Source organism: Pseudophryne corroboree (assembly GCF_028390025.1).
Source record: "Pseudophryne corroboree isolate aPseCor3 chromosome 3 unlocalized genomic scaffold, aPseCor3.hap2 SUPER_3_unloc_29, whole genome shotgun sequence".
Taxonomy (NCBI): Eukaryota; Metazoa; Chordata; class Amphibia; order Anura; family Myobatrachidae; genus Pseudophryne; species Pseudophryne corroboree.
In genome coordinates, this window is record NW_026967518.1 from 602,822 (window position 1) to 620,598 (window position 17,777).

General features: G+C 45.9%; 2 protein-coding genes across 2 annotated transcripts in view; one reads left to right on the forward strand and one right to left on the reverse strand.

Moving 5' to 3' along the window:
* The window catches only part of LOC134983908 (zinc finger protein 420-like), a 37,312-nt gene extending 23,800 nt beyond the window's left edge, over positions 1 to 13,512 (forward strand). The window contains exon 7 of the mRNA XM_063949519.1: positions 11,257 to 13,512. Coding sequence (XP_063805589.1) covers positions 11,257 to 13,262 — 2,006 coding nt within the window. The 3' untranslated portion in view covers positions 13,263 to 13,512. The remainder of the gene's footprint in view (positions 1 to 11,256) is intronic.
* Positions 1 to 17,777, reverse strand: part of LOC134983913 (oocyte zinc finger protein XlCOF6-like) — a 127,435-nt gene that overhangs the window by 69,702 nt on the left and 39,956 nt on the right. The gene's annotated exons all lie outside the window — the stretch shown is intronic.

Consider the following 17,777-nt stretch of genomic DNA (forward strand, 5'->3'; position numbering starts at 1 on the left):
ACCTCATGGCGTCTCGTCTAAACAACAAAGTTCTGAAGTACGGATCAAGAACCAAGGATCCCGGAGCGGTCCTTGTAGACGCACTGTCAGTAGAATGGAAATTTAATCTGGCATATCTGTTCCCTCCAATATCTCTGTTACCCAGAGTAGTGAGAAAAATAAAGCAAGCACAGGGAGCAATAATTCTAATAGCTCCAGCTTGGCTAAGAAGGCATTGGTACACAGATCTACTGAGAATGTCCGTGGAAGCACCAATACTGCTCCCTCAACGTCCTGATCTGCTAATGCAGGGTCCTTGTTGTCACAGTCATCTGGATCGTCTGTCTTTGACGGCGTGGCTGTTGAAACCTCTATCCTAAAAGCTATAGGATTTTCAAAACAAGTAATCCAAACTATGCTCCGAGCAAGAAAGCCTTCTTCAGCTCGTGTGTATCATAGAATATGGCAAGCCTATATTCATTGGTGTACTGAAAGAAGTTTGAATCCGAGATCTTTTAAAGTATCCAGGATTTTGGATTTCCTTCAAGCAGGATTGGATAAAGGTTTGAAAGTAGCTTCCTTGAGAGTTCAAGTATCAGCGTTAACTGTATGGTTTCAGCGAAAGATTGCTGATTTACAGGATGTACATACTTTCTTTCAGGGAGTGGTACATATTTAACCTCCATTTGTTCCTCCTGCAGCTCCCTGGGATTTGAATTTAGTTCTTAAATTTCTCCAGGGACCTCCGTTTGAACCACTTAAGAGAGCAGATCTTAAATGGTTAACGGCTAAAGTACTTTTTCTATTGGCAATGGCGTCAGCCAGAAGAGAGTCAGATTTAGGAGCATTATCATGTAAGTCTCCTTTACTAAATTTTTTTCCAGACAGAGCAGTTCTCAGAACTAGATCTGGTTATCTTCCGAAGGTGGTGTCAAAGTTTCACCTTAATGAAGAGATTGTAGTCCCAGCTTTTCAGGTATCGGGACTTTCTGCGGGAGAAGCGTCGCTGGATGTAGTCCGAGCTTTAAGAATCTACATAGATCGTACTAGTGCCATCAGAAAAACAGATTCTCTCTTCATCCTCTACGGATTTCATAGAAGAGGATGGCCTGCTAGTAAACAGACGCTCGCAAGATGGCTCCGAATGGTAATATCAGAAGCTTATTCTCATGCAGATCTCCCTACTCCGGCTAATGTCTCTGCTCACTCTACACGTAAGGTAGGTCCTTCATGGGCAGCACAACAGGGTGCTTCAGCAGAACAGATTTGTAAGGCAGCCACATGGTCTTCCATAAACACATTCATCAAACATTATGCCTTGGATACTTTTGCCTCTCATGATGCAGACTTCGCGCAAAAGGTCCTCCTGTGTAATCAGGAGCGTCCCCACCACTAAAACTGGCTTTGGGAATCCCAATGTTATCCTGTGGATAACCTGTGGACCCAGCCAGAGAATTAGACATTATGGTAAGAACTTACCGTTGATAACGTAATTTCTCTTATATCCACAGGTATCCACAGGGATCCCACCTTGATGCACCTGATTTGAGGATCTTGACAATCATTAAACCTCTTCCCTCTTGTATGGAAGGGTGTGTGTTCTTATCGCCTAAATAGGTTTCTACCTGATGCTCCTGCCTAATCGCTGTGGAAAGAACTGATTTGACTGAGTGAGTGGGCGGGATTATATGGTGAAGCCCCGATGCATCCTGGGAGGCCAGAAAGCTTGTGACTGTTTGGTGCCATTTCCGCTGTCGCTCCAGCATATCCCAATGTTATCCTGTGGATACCTGTGGACATAAGAGAAATTACGTTATCAACGGTAAGTTCTTGCCATAACGTCTATTTCTCATACGTCTTAGAGGATGCTGGGGTCATCATAGAAACATGGGGTTATACCAAAGCTCTAGAACGGGCGGGAGAGTGCGGATGACTCTGCAGCACCGATTGAACAACTGAAGGTCTTCATCGGCCAAGGTGTCAAACTTGTAGAACTTTGCAAATGTGTTTGACTCAGACCAAGTAGCTGCTCGGCAAAGTTGCAATGCCGAGACCCCCCGGGCAGCCGCCCAGGACGAGCCCATCTTTCTAGTAGAATGGGCTTTCACCGATTCCGGTAACGGCAATCCAGCCGTGGAATGAGCATGCTGAATCGTGTTACAGATCCAGCGTGCAATGGTCTGCTTGGAAGCAGGACACCCAACCTTGTTGGGAGCATACAGGACAAACAGAGCCTCTGTTTTCCTAATCTGAGCCGTTCTGGCGAAAATAAATCTTCAAAGCTCTGACCACATCCAGAGATTTTGACTCAGCGAAGGCGTCAGTAGCCACAGGCACCACAATAGGTTAGTTCATGTGGAAAGAGGAAACCACTTTCGGTAGAAATTGTTGACGTGTCCTCAATTCAGCTCTATCTACATGGAAGATCAAATAAGGGCTCTTGTGAGACAAGGCCGCTAACTCAGACACCCGCCTTGCAGATGCCAAGGCCAACAGGATGACCACTTTCCAAGTGAGGAATTTCAACTCCACCTTCCGTAAAGGTTCAAATCAATGTGATTGAAGGAACTGCAACACCACATTAAGATCCCATGGTGCCACTGGAGGCACAAATGGAGGTTGGATGTGCAACATTCCTTTTACGAAAGTCTGAACTTCTGGAAGGGAGGCCAATTGTTTCTGAAATAAAACCGATAAGGCCGAAATCTGTACCTTAATTGAGCCCAATTTTAGGCCCGCATCCACACCTGCTTGTAGAAAATGGGGAAAACGTCCTAGTCGAAACTATTCCATAGGAGCCCCCTTGGATTCACACCAAGAAACATATTTTCTCCAAATACGGTGGTAATGTTTAGACGTTACCTTTTCTGGCTGAATAAGTGTGGGAATTACTTCACTGGGAATACCCTTACAGGCTAGGATTTTGCGCTCAACCGCCATGCCGTCAAACGAAGCGCGGTAAGTCCTGATACACGCACGGCCCCTGTTGTAATAGGCCCTTAACTCCAGAACATTTATGTGGAAACAAGTTTCCTGACTTGACCATCTTCCTTGGAAGTTTTCTCCCATTGTGACTGCCCCCCAGCCTCGGAGGCTTGCATCCATGGTCACCAGGATCCAGTCCTGTATCCCGAACCTGCTCCCCTCTAGGAGGTGAGAGCTGTGCAGCCACCACAGGAGTGATATCCTGGTCTTGGAAGACAGGATTATCCTCCGGTGTAGGTGGGACCTGGACCACTTGTCCAACAGGTCCCACTGGAACACTCTGCATGGAACCTGCGAAACTGAATGGCCTCGTAGGCCGCAACCGTCTTCCCCAGCAACTGAATGCATTAATGGATTGACATTCTTGCTGGTTTCAGAATTTGTTTGACCAGACTCTGAAGTTCCAGAGCCTTGTCCACTGGAAGAAAGACTCTCTGTAGTTCTGTGTCCAATATTCCCAAAAAAAACAACCGCGTCATCGGAATCAACTGGGATTTTGGCAAATTTAGGAGCCAACCATGCTGCTGAAGAACTGTCAGGGAGAGTGCAACGTTTTACACCAACTGGTCCCTGGATCTCGCCTTTATCAGGAGATCGTCTAAGTATGGGGTAATCGTGACTCCTTGCTTGCGAAGGAGAACCATCATCTCCGCCATCACTTTGGTGAAAATCCTCGGAGCCGTGGACAGACCAAACGGCAATGTTTGAAATTGGTAATGACAATCCTGAATTGCAAACATCAGGTAAGCCTGATGCGGAGGATAAATGGGAACATGTAAGTAGGCATGTTTTATGTCCACCAACACCATAAAATCCCCTTCCTCCAGACTGGAGATCACTGCTCGGAGAGACTCCATCTTCAATTTGAATTTCTTTAGGTAGAAATTTAGGGATTTCAGGTTTAGGATTGGTCTGACCAAACCGTCCGGCTTCGGGACCACAAACAGGCTCGAATAAAAGCCTTCTCCCTGTTGTGACAGGGGAACCCTGACGATAACTTGATTTTGACACAACTTTTGTATTGCGTCGCAAACTACCTCCCTGTCCGGAAGAGAAGCTGGTAAGGCCGATTTGAAAAAACGGCGAGGGGGAACGTCTTGAAACTCCAGCTTCTACCCTTGGGATACTATTTGTAAAACCCATGGGTCTAGGTCTGAACGAACCCAAAACTGACTGAAGAGTTTGAGACGTGCCCCCACCGGTGCGGACTCCCGCATATGAGCCCCAACGTCATGCGGTTGAATTAGCAGAAGCCTGGGAGGACTTCTGCTCCTGGGAGCCTGACAAGGCTGGTGATCATTTACCTCTTCCCCTTCCTCTAGTAGCAAGGAAGGAAGAACCTCGGCCCTTCCTGTATTTATTGGGCCGAAAGGACTGCATCTGATAGTGATGCTTTTTCTTTTGTTGTGGAGGAACATAAGGTAAAAAGCATGACTTACCCGCGGTAAATTATCAAGGCCGTCACCAAATAAAGCCATACCTTTATATGGTAGAGATTCCATACTTTTCTTGGAATCGGCATCAGCATTCCATTGGTGTATCCACAACACTCGTCTAGCTAAGACTGCCGTGGCATTGGCCTTAGATCCCAAAAGACCAATATCTCTCGCAGCTTCCTTAAGGTAGGCTGCAGAGTCCTTGATATAACCCAGCATCATGAGTATCTACATCAGAAGACAAGTTGTCTGCCCACTTTTCGATAGCACTACTTACCCACGCAGACGCAATGACAGGTCTGAGTAGCGTACCTGTGGTCGCATAAATGGACTTTAACGTAGTTTCTTGTTTACGAACCGCAGGATCCTTAAGGGCCGCCGTGGCAGGTGACGGAAGAGCCACCTTTTTAGACAAATGTGACAGGGCCTTGTCCACGGTGGGGGGTGACTCCCACTTTTCCCTATCCGCCGAGGGAAACGGATAAGCTACCGTAATTCTTTTTGGAATCTCAAACTTTTTGTCAGGAGCTTCACAGAGGTTTTCAAATAGCGTGTTCAGTTCATGAGAGGGAGGAAACGTTACATCAGGTTTCCTTTCCTTATACATACAGACCCTTTTATCAGAGACAGCCGGTCCTCAGTGATATGTAATACCCCTTTAACAGCCACAATTATGTACTGAATGCTTTATGCCAATTTTGGGTCTAATCTGGAATCGCTATAGTCGACACTGGAATCAGTGTCTGTGTCGATATCAGTGTCTGCCAATTGGGCCAGTGTACGTTTCTGTGACCCTGAGGGGACCTGACTTTGCAGTAACATATCTTCTGCAGATTTCTTCCATGCCTGTGTCTGAGACTCAGACTTATCTAGCCTCTTGCTAATAAGAGCCACATTAGCATTCAAGGTGTTCAACACATTTATCCAATCCGACGTCGCCGGTGCCGACAGGGTCACTGCTGCAGCCGTTTGTGTCCCTAATACAGCCTCCTCCTGGGAAGAGCCTTCATCCTCAGACATGTCGACACACGTGCACCAAACACCCACAGACACACCGGGCATATAGGGGACAGACCCACAGTAAAGCCTGTCAGAGAGACACAGAGGGGATTTGCCAGTTCACACCCCAGCGTCCAATCAGCAGTTCTGAAGCGCCCAATAAACGCCAAATAAGCGCTTTTTATATAAAGTATATTGCTCCAAATTTAGCCAGTGCCCCCCCCCCCCCCCTGTTTTACGCCCTGATACCTGTCAGTGTGAAGGAAGGACCAGCGTCTCTGCAGCCTGATGGAGAGAAAATGGCGCCGAGTGAGCTGTGAGGACGAAGCTTCGCCCCCTTAATGGGGCGCTTCAGTACCGCTTCTTGTATGATTATAATGGCGGGGGTTTTGGGACAGTACCTCTGCACTAATGTCCCCTCTGGCCAGATGTCCACTGAGGATTTATTAGATGCCCAGGACGCCCCCCCCCCCCGCGCACCCTGTAGTGCTGCATGTGGGAGCTTGGCGCGCAGCGTCCGCACGCTGCAGTACCTCAGATAAATGCCGTCACTGAAGTCTTCTTTTCTTCATCTACTCACCTGTCTTCTGACTTCTGGCTCTGAAAGGGGGTGACGGCGGGCTGCGGGTGTGAGCATCTAGGCATACCCAGCGATCAGCACCCTCAGGAGCTAATGGTGTCCTGTAGCCAGAAGCAGAGCCCTTGAGCTCACTGGAAGTGGGTGATACTCCTCTCCTCTAAGTCCCACGAAGCAGGGAGTCTGTTGCCAGCCTCCCTGAACATAAAAAACCTAACATAAGTCTTGTCAGAGAAACTCTGTAGAGCTCCCTGCAGTGCGTCCAGTCTCACTGGGCACAATTATAAAACGAGTCTGGAGGAGGGGCATAGAGGGAGGAGCCAGTTCACACCCTTTCAAAGTCTTAAAGTTCCCATGTCTCCTGCGGATCCCGTCTATACCCCATGGTTCTATGATGACCCTAGCATCCTCTAGGACGTATGAGAAAATATATTTTCCATACCTCGTTGATCTTTTAATCCTGACACAGATGCAGGAGTTGCTCTTATGTAATCTGCGACAGACAATAACATGTCTGCAGAACCATGGGTGGCTCATAAATTGGGAAAAATTGTTTCTGGTTCCGTCACAACAGATGACTCATTTGGGGCTGGTACTGGATTCAGGTCTTCAGAGAGTAAGTTTAAATCTGAACAAGATATCCAAGGTTCACTCAAGGATTCAGGACTTGTTACACAGTGAAATGGTATCCATTCACGCAGCAATGCGGGTGATGGGTTTGATGGTATCAACGTTCGACATGGTGGAGTATTCACAATTCCACTCAAGGCCTCTGCAGCTTCTGATTCTTGCCAAATGGCATGGGTTGCATCAGACAATAAAAACACAGACCCTGTCTCTTACAATAGAAGTAAGAAGGTCATTAGCCCGGTGGCTACAGACATCCCATCTGGACAAGGGTAGACCCCTTTGGATATCAGATTGGGAAATTCTGATGATAGATTCCAGTCTTCAGGGCTGGGGAGCAGTGTCAGAAATGTGTTTTCAGGGGCAATGGACCAGGGAAGAAAGTTGCCTGCCAATAAACATATTGGAACTTTGGGCCATATATATGGCACTGATTCAGGCAAAGGACATTTTTCGGAGAAAACCAGTCCAGATCTGCTCAGGCAATGCAACGGCAGTAGCGTACCTCAACCATCAGGGAGGAACTCGAAGCCGGAAAGCGATGGAGGAGGTAAGTCACATACTAAAGTGGGCAGAACTTCATCATCCAGCCTTGTCCACAGTGTTCGTACTGGGAGTCCTAAACTGGGAAGCGGACTTTCTCAGTCGACACGCCATTCAGGAAAATGAATGGTCTCTACACCCGGAGGTCTTCCAGACGCTAGTAGACAAGTGGGGGTTTCCAGAGATAGATCTCATTGCATCCCATCTGAACAACAAAGTTTTTGCTTATGGGGCAAGAACAAAGGATCCCAGAGCGATCTTTGTGGATGCCCTGTCGGTCCCATGGGACTTTCATCTGGTTTATGTGTTTCCTTCAATCACCCTATTACCCATGGTGGTGAGAAAGATAAAGCAAGGGAAAAGTGCCGTGATACTAATAGCTCCGGCTTGACCCAGGAGACATTGATACACAGATCTGCTGAGTATGTCGATGGGTGTTCCACTTCTGTTCCCTCAACATCCAGATCTACTGATGCAGGGTCCTTGTTATCACAGACATCTGGATCGACTGTCTTTGATGGCGTGGCTCTTGAAACATCTATCCTGAAGTCAAGAGGATTCTCACAACAGGTAATTCAGACTATGCTCAGAGCAAGGAAACCTTCCTCAGCTTGCATTTATCACCGAATATGGAAAACCTATATTCATTGGTGCAGTGAATTGAAAATGGACCCTAAGGCTTTCAGAGTTTCCAGGGTCTTAGCATTCCTTCAGGCTGTAATGGATAAAGGTTTGAAGGTGGCTTCCTTGAGAGTGCAAGTGTTGGCATTGACTGTATGGTTCCAAAAGAAAATTGCCAATTTACAGGATGTGCGTACTTTTTTCCAGGGAATGCTGCACATTCAACTTTTTTTGTTCCTCCTACAGTGCCTTGGGACTTAAGTCTAGTCCTGAAAGCCCTTCAAGTTGCCTCATTTGAACCACTTAATAAAGTGGATCTTAAATGGTTGACAGCTAAAGTTCTCTTTCTACTTGCTATTGCCTCAGCTAGAAGAGATTCAGATTTAGGGGCATTGTTATGTCGCTCTCCTTTTCTGATATTTCATCCAGATAGAACGGTTCTCAGAACTAAATCTGGATATCTTGCTAAGGTGGTGACTAAATTCCGCCTTAAGGAAGAAATTGTTGTACCAACTTTTCAAGGGCCAGGTCTTTCTGTGGGAGATGCATCTTTGGATGTAGTCAGGGCTTTAAGGATCAACGTGGATCGTACCAGTGCCATCAGAAAGACAGATTTTCTCTTTGTTTTCTACGGATTTCACAAGAGAGGATGGCCTGCTGACAAGCAAACACTAGCGAGGTGGCTTAGAATGACGATTTCAGAAGCATATTCTCAAGCTGATCTCCCTAATCCAGCTAGTGTCTCTGCTCACTCTACTCGTAAGGTAGGTCCGTCGTGGGCAGCACAACGTGGTGCTTCAGCGGAACACATATGTAAGGCAGCCACACGGTCTTCCATTAACACATTCATTAGACATTATGCCTTTGATACCTTTGCCTCAGGATGCTGCATTCGGGCGAAGGATTCTCCTTTCCAGTCTGGAGCGTCCCCTTCACTAAATTGCTTTGGGAAATCCCATTGTTATCCTGTGGATAACTGTGGACCCTGCCAGAGAAATATACGTTATGGTAAGTCCACAGGATCCATAGGGATCCCACCCTGACTCACCTGATCTGAGGATCCTTTTACTCACTGGCCTCTTCCTTCTTGTACGGAAGGGTGTGCATGTGTGTTCTTATCGCCTGATTAAGGCTCTCTATGATGCTCCAGCCTTGAGCTTTGGAATACAACTGATTTGCCTGAGCAAGGAGGCGGGGATATATGGACGGGACCCGTTGCAAGCTGGGAGGCTGTCGCTTCATCATATCCCATTGTTATTTTGTGGATCCTGTGGACTTAGGAAGAATACTGATATCAACGGTAAGTTCTTACCATAACGTATATTCCCTTGGGTGGAATAGACGCCTTTTGGCCAGCGTCACAGGAGAAATATCCGGAAATAGCTGCATATTATCCAGGCACTCAGCTGTGGATGAGGAAGACAAAGCAGCCTGTAGGATACGTTCTTTAATATGAAGAAAGCAGAGTGTCCCTCGGAGCTTGGATAGGGGCCTGTTTGGACTTTGGGAGCCTATGGATCTTATCAATAAGAAGGTCCGCAGCAGAAGCCTTCGGTGAAAGTTTCTGACAAGAGGACCGTGGCATAATCATAAAGCTCAGCATTTGTAACAGAATCTGGAACGCCCATTATTCTGATATTATTTCTCCGAGACCAGTCTTCTAAATCAATGACTTTATCACGAATAGAGACCAGGTCTTCCTGAAGGGTGTCATGAGCTGAGATCAGATCTTTGTGAGACACAACAATCTCTTTCATCTTAGTCTGTACGAGTGCCAACCTCCCTGATATCAGACCTCAAAGCTTAAACATGATGTAATGCAACGCAAATAACACAGTAATAACCGATAAATTCCACTAGAGGTCAGCGTGATACAGACGTGAAGCTCTCGACACAGAGAGACACAAATGGCAAAATATATTCAGTGGATAAATCCACAAAATAACACACTGTGAGGTTGTAATCAGAGTGTAATGAGCTGTACTCAGACGATACTTGATACTGGGCTCTGCATGTAGACTGAGAGGAAGTAGATTATAGTGGTACCATATAAATAGAAGGTAGTTTCACCTCCAGGCAAATGCTTCAATTTAGTGTAGTGACCCCGGTCCAACCGTCAGGACACTTATTTAGCAGTTTATATCAATTTTACACATTATTGAAGGCAGAAGGCAAAGCATGCGATGGCCGGGTACCAGGATCCAAAATGGCAGCCACCTCACCTCCCAATATCACCGCAGGGCTCCGGTGACTGTGGGCAGACCCTTCTGTCCTCAGTAGTAACGGGAGCTGCGCACCTGTGTTAGCAGGAGAGTAAGTGCTCCCGCCTGAGCCAAAAGCGCCTCCAAGTCAGGTGGCCGGAGCGTGCAGGAAAGACTAGGCACACTTAGCCCCAGAATACAGCCAGTGGCTTCAGCGGCGTCACTAGGCTGCGGTAATGAACAGTGCGCGGAGCGAGTAGCTTTAGGGCAGTAGGAGTGGTGGAATTAATAGATTGGGTCTTGGTCCCAGCGGCGGCTGAGAGCTATCAGGTAGGGTAGATAAGAAGCCACTTAGTGAGGAGAGCTCCAGAAAGCACGTCTGGATGGACTCAGGCCACGCCCCTCTTATTTATTATTTTATATACTAACAGGGGTGACAGGTGTGGTACAGCCCTGCAAAGACAGATCCAATCTCTTTCTCATCAGACTCTGCTGTCTTCCCTGCACTCTCACTCAGATGTTCACTGCTGCCAATAGCACACGTATGAGAAGAAGAAGTATGGCGGCAGCTGTATAGATTCTGATATGTAATTCTCTGTATCATACTTACTGTGCACACCATCATCCTTATTACTATTGAGAGTATAGAGGTAAGACACTGATGATAGGGGTGTAACAGGGTATTATAACCTAGCAGATGATGATGATGATGATGATTGCAGTGTATTATATGGTGTATTGCATGTAAAATTCCTTGTTCCACACCTACTCTGCTATAGCAATATACCTTATATAAGGGTGAGTAACACATGTACAGGCTTACCAGTGTATGAGCACACACATAAAGGAATGCTACCTTACCAATGCTTCCAGGAGTAACGTTAGGAGACATTTCTCTGATCCATCAGCTCATATGACTGATGTTATTGTTCATCTAGAATCTCCAATTCATACGATATGTTTCCCATCCATTGTTTTACATTGGTGCTGACATAGGACTTGCCGAGGGACTACGTCTCCATTTATACTTCATGGTTCGTTACCAGTACAAGAGAGAGCTATATCTAAGTCTTATTATAATATTACATTTGTTATTGTGAGTGTTCTCACGAGGGTGGACACAATGATAATCTGAGACACAATATTATAAAGCCTTCATTAAAAGTTATGTTTTATTATACACACACATTTACAATTAAGTGTCCCAGAGAGTTGTCTTCTCCTATTGTTTACAAGATTAATATTGTTACAGAAAATGTCACATTTCCATAATGTATTTTATTTCCAGCAGGTGGACACACAAGCAGGAATATCTCAGAAGGACATCTAATGTTATCCCCGGATTGTGACATAAAAGATAATGACAGTAGACAGGATTCTCCAGGAGATAACCCCATTACCCCAATTATACATCTAGCTCTATCAGCTGAGCCCTCTGATCCTGGGAAATGTTCTCCTGATCACTCTGATATTGGTGCATCTGTTACAGCTCTGACAGTAGATACAGTGTTTCCTTGTTCTATAGATGCCAAATGTTTTACACAGAACACAAAGCCTATTAACCCACACACAGGTAAGGCAGTTGAGAGGCCACTGATATGTTCTGAGTGTGGGAAATGTTTTACATACAAATCACAGCTTGTTATACATCAGAAAAGTCACACAGGTGAGAAGCCATTTTCTTGCTCTGAGTGTGGGAAATGTTTTGCACAGAAATCACATCTTATTAATCATGAGAGAAGTCACACAGGTGAGAGGCCATTTTCTTGCTCTGAGTGTGGGAAATGTTTTGCATGGAAATCACATCTTGTTATACATCAGAAAAGTCACACAGGTGAGAGGCCATTTTCTTGCTCTGAGTGTGGGAAATGTTTTGCACGGAAATCACATCTTGTTATACATCAGAAAAGTCACACAGGCGAGAGGGCATTTTCTTGCTCTGAGTGTGGGAAATGTTTTGCACAGAAATCACATCTTATTAATCATGAGAGAAGTCACACAGGTGAGAGGCCATTTTCTTGCTCTGAGTGTGGGAAATGTTTTGCACTCAAATCAGATCTTGTTAGACATCAGAGAAGTCACACAGGTGAGAAGCCGTTTTCTTGCTCTGAGTGTGGGAAATATTTTGCATGGAAATCACATCTTGTTATACATCAGAAAAGTCACACAGGCGAGAGGCCATTTTCTTGCTCTGAGTGTGGGAAATGTTTTGCACGGAAATCACATCTTGTTTTACATCAGAAAAGTCACACAGGCGAGAGGGCATTTTCTTGCTCTGAGTGTGGGAAATGTTTTGCACTCAAATCAGAACTTGTTAGACATCAGAGAAGTCACACAGGTGAGAAGCCATTTTCTTGCTCGGAGTGTGGGAAATGTTTTGCACAGAAATCACATCTTATTAATCATGAGAGAAGTCACACAGGTGAGAAGCCATTTTCTTGCTCGGAGTGTGGGAAATGTTTTGCACAGAAATCACATCTTATTAATCATGAGAGAAGTCACACAGGTGAGAAGCCATTTTCTTGCTCGGAGTGTGGGAAATGTTTTGCACTCAAATCAGATCTTGTTAGACATCAGAGAAGTCACACTGGTGAGAAGCCATTTTTTTGCTCTGAGTGTGGGAAATGTTTTGCACTCAAATCAGAACTTGTTAGACATCAGAGAAGTCACACAGGTGAGAAGCCATTTTCTTGCTCGGAGTGTGGGAAATGTTTTGCACAGAAATCACATCTTATTAATCATGAGAGAAGTCACACAGGTGAGAGGCCATTTTCTTGCTCTGAGTGTGGGAAATGTTTTGCACTCAAATCAGATCTTGTTAGACATCAGAGAAGTCACACTGGTGAGAAGCCATTTTTTTGCTCTGAGTGTGGGAAATGTTTTGCACTCAAATCAGAACTTGTTAGACATCAGAGAAGTCACACAGGTGAGAAGCCATTTTCTTGCTCGGAGTGTGGGAAATGTTTTGCACAGAAATCACATCTTATTAATCATGAGAGAAGTCACACAGGTGAGAAGCCATTTTCTTGCTCGGAGTGTGGGAAATGTTTTGCACAGAAATCACATCTTATTAATCATGAGAGAAGTCACACAGGTGAGAGGCCATTTTCTTGCTCTGAGTGTGGGAAATGTTTTGCACTCAAATCAAATCTTCTTATACATCTCAGAAGTCACACAGGTAAGAATCCATTTTCTTGCTCTGAGTGTGGGAAATGTTGTCTAACAAGATGTGATTTACTTACACATCACAGAAGTCACACAGGTGAGAAGCCATTTCTATACTCTGAGAAATAAATCATCTCTTGTTGCACACAATAGGCATCACTCAGGTGAGGAACCATTTTAATCTTCTGGAGTATACTTATCATTGCCATGCGTTGTTCTTCAAGGTTCTTATCCTATCCTATGCTTTTTGCAATATACATGCTACTGGTGGGTGAAATAATCTTCACACCACGTACAGCAATATATGCTTTATGGCAGGCATGTCCAAACTGCGGCCCTCCAGCTGTTGAGAAACTACACATCCCAGCATGCCCTGACACAGCTGTAGCATTCTCTGACAGCAAATCTGTGTCAGGGCATGCTGGGATATGTAGTTTCACAACAGCTGGAGGGCCGCAGTTTGGATATGCCTGCTTTATGGGGTGCTAGGCTGTGTGCACATAGCATATGAGCAGCAACCACAATTTGGGACAGCACCTTTAAGCGTATTTTCTTCTAAAACACACTTACGGGACATATTATGAAAGATCTATTTCTGGAAATAGTTATCATGGTAACACATGCCAGGTGATTTTTAATGGTTGTTGAAATTAGGAAAAATGTTAGATGACATGTATACGTGAATTTTACATAGTGAAAGTAGTTTGTTGTTAAAAAATAATAATATTTTGTCTTGAATAAAACCAGATGGTTATTTATTATACAGGCGTCTTCATTCATATATGCGCCATCTAGTATTATAGCGCCAGTAGTCATCTTTTCTTTCTGAAATAACCAGATGTCATGCCCTCATCTACCACTGCTATGCAGATGACCTGTTCTTTTCTCCGGGTACTGAGTACCCAGTACCAATCCTAAATGGTTGTCTAGCTGAGCTCCAGGTGTGGGTGATGCCAGTTGGCTGTGACTCAGTCCTTGTGAAACAGGTCCATATGGTAGAAGTTCACCAACAAAGGGCAGGGCTACAGCTCAGCTTTACCTACCAACCAGACTTACCACATAACACCCATTCTCTGTTCCTTTCACCGGCTGCCTATAAGATGGTGACTATTACATAATCTTACTGACTCTCCCAGTCCTACATGACCAGGGTCCATGTACCAGAAGCAGCTTCTGCCTCCTTACTGACTTACTGTAGGCCCCTATTACAGAATCTTACTGACTCTCCCAGCCCTACATGACCAGGGTCCATGTACCAGAAGCAGCTTCTGCCTCATTACTGATTTACTGTAGGCCCCTATTACATAATCTTACTGACTCTCCCAGCCCTACATGACCAGGGTCCATGTACCAGAAGCAGCTTCTGCCTCCTTACTGACTTACTGTAGTCCCCTATTACATAATCTTACTGACTCTCCCAGCCCTACATGACCAGGGTCCATGTACCAGAAGCAGCTTCTGCCTCATTACTGACTTACTGTAGGCCCCTATTACATAATCTTACTGACTCTCCCAGCCCTACATGACCAGGGTCCATGTACCAGAAGCAGCTTCTGCCTCCTTACTGACTTACTGTAGGCCCCTATTACACAATCTTACTGACTCTCCCAGCCCTACATGACCAGGGTCCATGTACCAGAAGCAGCTTCTGCCTCCTTACTGACTTACTGTAGGCCCCTATTACAGAATCTTACTGACTCTCCCAACCCTACATGACCAGGGTACATGTACCAGAAGCAGCTTCTGCCTCCTTACTGACTTACTGTAGGCCCCTATTACATAATCTTACTGACTCTCCCAGCCCTACATGACCAGGGTCCATGTACCAGAAGCAGCTTCTGCCTCCTTACTGACTTAATGTAGGCCCCTATTACATAATCTTACTGACTCTCCCAGCCCTACATGACCAGGGTCCATGTACCAGAAGCAGCTTCTGCCTCCTTACTGACTTACTGTAGGCCCTATTACATAATCTTACTGACTCTCCCAGCCCTACATGACCAGGGTCCATGTACCAGAAGCAGCTTCTGCCTCCTTACTGACTTACTGTAGGCCCCTATTACACAATCTTACTGACTCTCCCAGCCCTACATGACCAGGGTCCATGTACCAGAAGCCGCTTCTGCCTCCTTACTGACTTACTGTAGGCCCCTATAATACAATCTTACTGACTCTCCCAGCCCTACATGACCAGGGTCCATGTACCAGAAGCATCTTCTGCCTCCTTACTGACTTAATGTAGGCCCCTATTACATAATCTTACTGACTCTCCCAGCCCTACATGACCAGGGTCCATGTACCAGAAGCAGCTTCTGCCTCCTTACTGACTTACTGTAGTCCCCTATTACATAATCTTACTGACTCTCCCAGCCCTACATGACCAGGGTCCATGTACCAGAAGCAGCTTCTGCCTCCTTACTGACTTACTGTAGTCCCCTATTACATAATCTTACTGACTCTCCCAGCCCTACATGACCAGGGTCCATGTACCAGAAGCAGCTTCTGCCTCCTTACTGACTTACTGTAGTCCCCTATTACATAATCTTACTGACTCTCCCAGCCCTACATGACCAGGGTCCATGTACCAGAAGCATCTTCTGCCTCCTTACTGACTTAATGTAGGCCCCTATTACACACTCTTACTGACTCTCCCAGCCCTACATGACCAGGGTCCATGTACCAGAAGCAGCTTCTGCCTCCTTACTGACTTACTGTAGTCCCCTATTACATAATATTACTGACTCTCCCAGCCCTACATGACCAAGGTCCATGTACCAGAAGCAGCTTCTGCTTCCTTACTGACTTACTGTAGTCCCCTATTACATAATCTTACTGACTCTCCCAGCCCTACATGACCAGGGTCCATGTACCAGAAGCAGCTTCTGCCTCCTTACTGAGTTACTGTAGTCCCCTATTACATAATCTTACTGACTCTCCCAGCCCTACATGACCAGGGTCCATGTACCAGAAGCAGCATCTGCTATCCTTACTGACTTACTGTAGGCACCTATTACATAATCTTACTGACTCTCCCAGCCCTACATGACCAGGGTCCATGTACCAGAAGCAGCTTCTGCCTCCTTACTTACATACTGTAGGCCCCTATAATACAATCTTACTGACTCTCCCAGCCCTACATGACCAGGGTCCATGTACCAGAAGCCTCTTCTGCCTCCTTACTGACTTAATGTAGGCCCCTATTACATAATCTTACTGACTCTCCCAGCCCTACATGACCAGGGTCCATGTACCAGAAGCAGCTTCTGCCTCCTTACTGACTTACTGTAGGGCCCTATTACATAATCTTACTGACTCTCCCAGCCCTACATGACCAGGGTCCATGTACCAGAAGCAGCTTCTGCCTCCTTACTGACTTACTGTAGTCCCCTATTACATAATCTTACTGACTCTCCCAGCCCTACATGACCAGGGTCCATGTACCAGAAGCATCTTCTGCCTCCTTACTGACTTAATGTAGGCCCCTATTACATAATCTTACTGACTTACTGTAGTCCCCTATTACATAATCTTACTGACTCTCCCAGCCCTACATGACCAGGGTCCATGTACCAGAAGCAGCTTCTGCCTTCTTACTGACTTACTGTAGGCACCTATTACATAATCTTACTGACTCCCAGCCCTACATGACCAGGGTCCATGTACCAGACGCAGTTTCTGCCTCCTTACTGACTTACTGTAGGCCCCTATTACATAATCTTACTGAATCTCCCAGCCCTACATGACCAGGGTCTATGTACCAGAAGCAGCTTCTGCCTCCTTACTGTAGTCCCCTATTACACACTCTTACTGACTCTCCCAGCCCTACATGACCAGGGTCCATGTACCAGAAGCAGCTTCTGCCTCCTTACTGACTTACTGTAGGCATCCTATTACATAATCTTACAGACTCTCCCAGCCCTACATGACCGGGGTCCATGTACCAGAAGCAGCTTCTGCCTCCTTACTGACTTACTGTAGGCCCCTATTACATAATCTTACTGACTCTCCCAGCCCTACATGACCAGGGTCCATGTACCAGAAGCAGCTTCTGCCTCCTTACTGACTTACTGTAGGCCCCTATTACATAATCTTACTGACTCTCCCAGCCCTACATGACCAGGGTCCATGTACCAGAAGCAGCTTCTGCCTCCTTACTGACTTACTGTAGGCCCCTATTACATAATCTTACTGACTCTCCCAGCCCTACATGACCAGGGTCCATGTACCAGAAGCAGCATCTGCCTCCTTACTGACTTACTGTAGGCCCCTATTACATAATCTTACTGACTCTCCCAGCCCCACATGACCAGGGTCCATGTACCAGAAGCAGCATCTGCCTCCTTACTGACTTACTGTAGACCCCTATTACACAATCTTACTGACTCTCCCAGCCCTACATGACCAGGGTCCATGTACCAGAAGAAGCTTCTGCCTCCTTACTGACTTACTGTAGGCCCCTATTACATAATCTTACTGACTCTCCCAGCCCTACATGACCAGGGTCCATGTACCAGAAGCAGCTTCTGCCTCCTTACTGACTTACTGTAGGCCCCTATTACATAATCTTACTGACTCTCCCAGCCCTACATGACCAGGGTCCATGTACCAGAAGCAGCTTCTGCCTCCTTACTGACTTACTGTAGG